Source organism: Octodon degus, unplaced genomic scaffold (genome assembly GCF_000260255.1).
Source record: "Octodon degus isolate 3935 unplaced genomic scaffold, OctDeg1.0 scaffold00194, whole genome shotgun sequence".
NCBI classification, from domain to species: domain Eukaryota; kingdom Metazoa; phylum Chordata; class Mammalia; order Rodentia; family Octodontidae; genus Octodon; species Octodon degus.
In genome coordinates, this window is record NW_004524770.1 from 1,477,115 (window position 1) to 1,482,451 (window position 5,337).

The window sequence follows — 5,337 nt, forward strand, 5'->3', positions numbered from 1 at the left end:
TGCTCAGTGCATGTGTGCATGGGTGTCTGCACGCGTGCACGCTGGGGCCCCTCCACACGGAAGTGGGAGCCAGACAGCCCCTCGTGCGTGGGTACCCACGGCTGTCTACCTCTCTGATCCGTGCCCTTCCCGCAGGCTCGCCCCTCCCCGCCCGGCGTCATTCCTTCCACTACTCTGCCTGGACGTGGTTTCCATGGTGTTCTTCTGATAAAAACTGGAATTCAAAGCATAATTGCAGGGAGTGGTGGGGAAGGTGGGGGAGGGGAGCGCTCTGGAGCAGGAAGCTCCTGTTGGTTTTTCTCCCTTCAAATGTATTTAAAACGCAGAGCCTGTTGCCTAGCGACGGCAAGGGAGCCACTGGTCTCTTCTGTCCACGCACAAGGGCAGCTCAGGAGACCTCTGGGTGGCAGGTGCTCAGCCCGGGCTCCCGCTTCATGGGGCTGGGACTGATGGGTGGCTAGGCCACGGCGGCCCCCCCGCTGTGCCCACACCGCACTCTTGGTGACTGGTCTGGAATTTCACTGTGAGCGCCATTCCTTTGATGCTCTTGTCACCATGCCTTGTGGAGTAGCGGGCCAGCTAGGGCCACGGCCCCACACCTGTGAGTGCACGGAGGCCCAGGGGCTTCGCGCAGCGAGGGAGCCTCACAGCCGTGCCTCCGTGCCGAAGCAAGAGAGGCTGGAGGAGCGCCTTGCCACGGGGTGAACGGACAAATGAAGGGGAGGGTGGGACAGCTGAGGCAGCAACCGAGTCTGAGCCCTGGAGCAGGTGTGCGGGGCACGGATTCCAGGGGCCAGGACCAGCGCTTGCACAGGAGCTGCTGGGCGGGCCTTTGGCGGGGTCTAGGTGGTTCTGCTGCTGACCACCTCCTGACCCCTGGGGACACGGAAGGACAGGCAGCCACCAGGCACCAGCCACGGGACCACCTCCCTGCCCCATAGAAGGGGCTTTGGGCTTCAGATAGGACCCTGCTGCTGTGCTGCAGGAGCAGAGGGCGGAGCAGGGGCAGGAACGGGGTGAAGCCAGACACAATGCAGAAGGTGTCTCCTGGGGCAGGTCCCCTCTGCCTGCCTGCAGGAAGCCAGGCAAGGTGGCCGTGGTGCCGATGACTCTGGTGCATGTGTGGCACATGGCCACACATGTGCAAGACTCCTCACACCAGCAAATACATAAGTGGACGGGGTTCATGCCCCCAGAGTACACTGCTCCCCCAGTCCTCCCCCCAGAACTGCCAGAACAGCCCCGGCCTCTTCGCCTCCTCCTGCAGTCGGAGCTAGGAGAGGACAGGGTGGTCAGGTGTAGGCGACTCCTCAGCCTGGCACAACTGTGTGGGAAGGAAGGCAGGTCTCAGCAGAGGCCACAGGATTAGGGTTAGGGCCGTTCGATCAGGGGACTTGGTGAGTCTGGGCACTGCAGGGCATGGAGTGAGATGCTCATGAGGCGGCGTGGCCAGAGTAGCCAAGAGGACAAAGGGCAGGCCGGGGACAAGGCAGCGGCAGGAGGGTTCCCATCGGCCTCGAGTCTCCTCTTGTCTCTCCCGATGGCGGGGACAAGCGAGTGCTGCCATGGTGCTCTCCCCAGCTGCTTCTCCGTTCCCACTGCGCCCTGCGGCCGGAGGCTCCTTGGGGTCACGCTCAGAGTTCTCCTTCCTTCAGAATAGTGCCCTTCCCCCGGCCTTGGACAGACTTCTTTCAGGAGAACAAAATTTTATTTTACACATTTTGTTTTCAAAGTGTTAGGCCCTGTGCCTGCTAAGCAAGTGCTCTACTGCTGAGGTATACCCTCGGCCCCAGTGAGTTTATTCTTAAAAATTTAGCCAGAATCTAAAAACACTCCTGGGTCGACTGCCCATAGAGAGGTTTCTGCCCAAAGCAAGCACACAGCGGTGATGGTGGGGACGGAGGGATGGAGGGGGCCCAGGGAGGTGCAAGGTGCAACGCTGCATGTTGGGTGGAGGGGGAGCGGACCGCCCACTGCGGCAGCCCCAGCTGAGTGAGTGAAGAGTGGGCGGTGAGCGAATGAGAGAAAAGGCGGATGCTCCGAGGCCCTCAGCATGAGAGTCCAGTCACGGGTCACAGCTCCTTTATTGAGAGACAGAAGGGTTTGCGCTCTGGTTGCAGCGTCGGGGTGGTGCGCGTGGAGGGGCATGGGAGGCGCCTGAGGGGCTCTGCCAGCCCGTCTGAGGGCATGGGACTCTGCGCTCCCTGGGGCGTGAGCTCTTGGCACACAGGGCTAAGCTTTCAGAGTCCAGTGGGAGGGGCCTGCCTAGGATCAGGTCAGGGCCAAGGCGTCCCTCTCTACATCCCGCACATGGATACAAGCATAAGGAGCGTGGGGAGGATGTGTGGCTGCAGCTCACTCCTGCTGCAAACCCACGCAGTCAGCACTGGCGGCCCACGCGGTGTGGTCCCAGGGGGTCAGCTCTGCCCCCTCCAGGTTTGTCCCTTCTGTCCATTCCAGGCCACATCCTCCAGGACAGCCCTGGCCGGTCAAGTGGGTAGAATGGCTGTGCTTGTGTCTTAGATGGGGAAACTGAGGCTAGGAGGGATGGGGCACCTGCTGAGCGTGGGAAGCCCAGGCAGGTGGGGTTGGGGCCCAAGGGTCTGGCCCCAAGTTCAGTGCAGCTTCAGCCTCTGCTGCCCACCTCCAGCTTCAGGCTGTGGATTTGCTGACATCTGAGTCTACTTTTTTTTGGAACCAGGGATTGAACTCAGGCCCTTGCGCTCGCCAGGGAAGCGCCTATTCCACTGAGCGTCTCTCCGGCCCCCGGAGTGTACTTCTTGAGCAGGGGCACTGCACTCACTCCTACAGCCCCTTTGAGGTCAAGGTCCTCCCTGGGGTCAGCAAATGGGCCTAGCTTGCTCTGGCCCTGTCCTGGTGACTTGAAGGGACTTTGTGGCTTCCAGTACCACACCAATTCATGGCAGGGTGACCAGACCAAGTGGCCACTTGTAACCTGGCCTCAGCTCAGCATGTTACAGTCCAGAGGGACAGAACCGCCTCAGACAGGACAGGGCTCTGTGTCCCAGGGCGGTGCTGTCCCTGCAGGCTGCCTGCCCGAGTGGGCCGTATGACCATACACAGCCTCCTCTGCAGGCCGGATCTGGCTTCTGGGTCCTTTCTGTTACTCCCACTCCATGGTCCCGCCCCTGCGTGGTCTCAGCAGGGAGCCTGCGCAGGTCCTGTCCTGTTTGGAGACAGCTCCTGGAGTCTGTGGAGGCGCCCGCTTTCCTGGCGCCTGGAGCTGGGGGCCAAGGCAGCTGCCTGGTGGCTGGTGACAAATGAGCCTATCCCAGCCTGGAGCGGCGGCCAGCCCAGGGCCTGGACACTTGATCCTGGCTTTTTACCTGCTCCAGCCCTAATCCCAGCACGGCCTACGTGACCCCTTCTCAGAGCCCCACCCCGGGGCCAGCTTGGCTGTGCTGTGGGAGCACACCGCCAGCCAGGTCACCTGGGCTGCAGGAGGAGGCGCTCTGCTCTGCCGCTCTGTAGGGCCAGGGTCCCAGTGCCCTCCTGCGTTGTGTTGTGTCTGTGCAGAGCCTCTGTGGTCTTGGCCTGGGTAAGGCCGGGTTGGGGCAGTGCAGGTCTGGCTCTCATGGGTTAGCCACTTTTGTCCTTTCTGCACAGATCAGAGCTTAGGTCCCCTCTGTGGGCCACAGACACCCCAGAATGAGGGGAGGAGGAGGGGTGCTCTCACTCTCAGCATGGGAGCTCTAGTGATCCTTGGATGCCCACGGGGAAGCATTTGGTGTGAGGCCCAGAGCTGCAGTGCCCAAGCCTGGGGCTGTGCTCTCCTGAGTTGGGTCAGAGGCAGGAGGTGGGTGCAGCCTGCAGCCCCCTCCCCCACGGTTGGAGCTGGGGAGGCAGGACAGCAAAAAGGGGCCACGGAGAGGCCTGCAGCCCGGCTGCCCAGGCCCAGCCCAGTGAATGCCTTTCCTTTTCTCTTTCTCTCTAAACATCCATTCATCTGGGAACAAAGAAAGCTGCTGTTCGCTGAGTGCAAATTCCCTTGTCCAAGGCCATCTGGGATCTAGGAAGGAACAGGCTCTGAGTTCTGGGCTTTAGAAGGGGAAGAGGAGGGGTGAAGGAAGAGGAGGGGCTGGGCCGAGGAAAAAGGAAGGGCCTCTAGCTGAGACGAGGTCAGGCCTGGGAGGCATCGGCTGGCAGCCCCATCGAGGGTCTGGATGGAGCTGCTGCCCTAGTGGTACATCTGTGGCCTTGCCGTGGGTCCTAGTACAGCGTCTCCCGGGTGGCACTGCTGGAGAAGCCGTGGTTGCTGGACACGCTGTTGGTCTTCCGGGAAAACGCCGGCCTCTTCCTCCTGCGTCGCCACGTAGGACAGAGGCAGGCCAGGGTGGACAGGAAGATCTGGCGGAAGTTGGCAGAGACGAGGTTGTACAGGATGGGGTTGATGGCAGAGCTGACATAGAAGAGTGTGTTGGTCAGCATGTAGAAGTAGTGGTAGAAGTCGTAGAGGAACCTAGGGCAGAGAGGCGGTCAGACCCGTGGTCCCGAGGCTCAGGGGCCCGCGCCAAGGACTTGGAGAGATGGCCTGGTGAGGCAGCACGATATCTCAGAACACCAAGACAACCTCTGGGAAATCTTCCCCATGGGGACATTTGACCATGAATCTCAGGGTGCACCTCTGCCCTCCTGCCCACTTGGACTGGGCCTCTTGGGAGGGTTTCCTCTGCTCTGCCTGCCCCCGCCACTCCTGCAGCCCATCTCGCAGAACCCCAGTGTCTGCACAGCTATCTCCCACCTCCTCGCCTCTTCCCTGTGTGCTGTCCCCTTTCTTTTGGTTTTTCCTGGGTGGCTCTGCTGCATCCTGGAGTCCCGCTGGGGGTAGCCATGACCCTGAGGCTGACACATGTGAGGAGCCGCCAAGGCCCAGCGCAATGACCTGGCTCTCAGATCTGCTGTGTTTGCCCTACTTGGCTCTCCCTGGCCTTGCACTGTGCCACACCTACAGACTCCAGGCTCAGCACACTGGTCCAGGCGTCCCCGCCACCCTGCCAGCCTCCATGCACCTGTCCTGGGGCCCCTGCCCAGGGACCAAGTACTCACGGGGTCCACTGCTCATCTGCGATGTAGCAGAACATGAGGCGGCGCACATGGTAGGGCAGCCAGCAGACCACGAAGGCAATGACCACAGCACCTGAAGAGCAGGGAGATGGGGCTCAGAGAGACACAGGCCTCAGAAACAGGCATGAACCTCAAAGACAGAGACTGATGTGGGCCTCACAGACAGGGACATGGAGCTCACAGACATGGACATGGAGCTCACAGACATGGATGTGGAGCTCACAGACACGGACATGGGCCTCACAGACACGG

General features: G+C 61.3%; 1 protein-coding gene across 1 annotated transcript in view; it reads right to left on the reverse strand.

Annotated features, from left to right (window-relative positions):
• Positions 1-4,230: 4,230 nt before the first annotated feature.
• The window catches only part of Ntsr1 (neurotensin receptor 1), a 43,308-nt gene continuing 42,201 nt past the window's right edge, over positions 4,231-5,337 (reverse strand). Inside the window, exons 3-4 of the mRNA XM_004644163.1 lie at positions 5,068-5,158; positions 4,231-4,480 (exon numbers count right to left, since the gene is read on the reverse strand). Coding sequence (XP_004644220.1) covers positions 4,231-4,480; positions 5,068-5,158 — 341 coding nt within the window. The remainder of the gene's footprint in view (positions 4,481-5,067; positions 5,159-5,337) is intronic.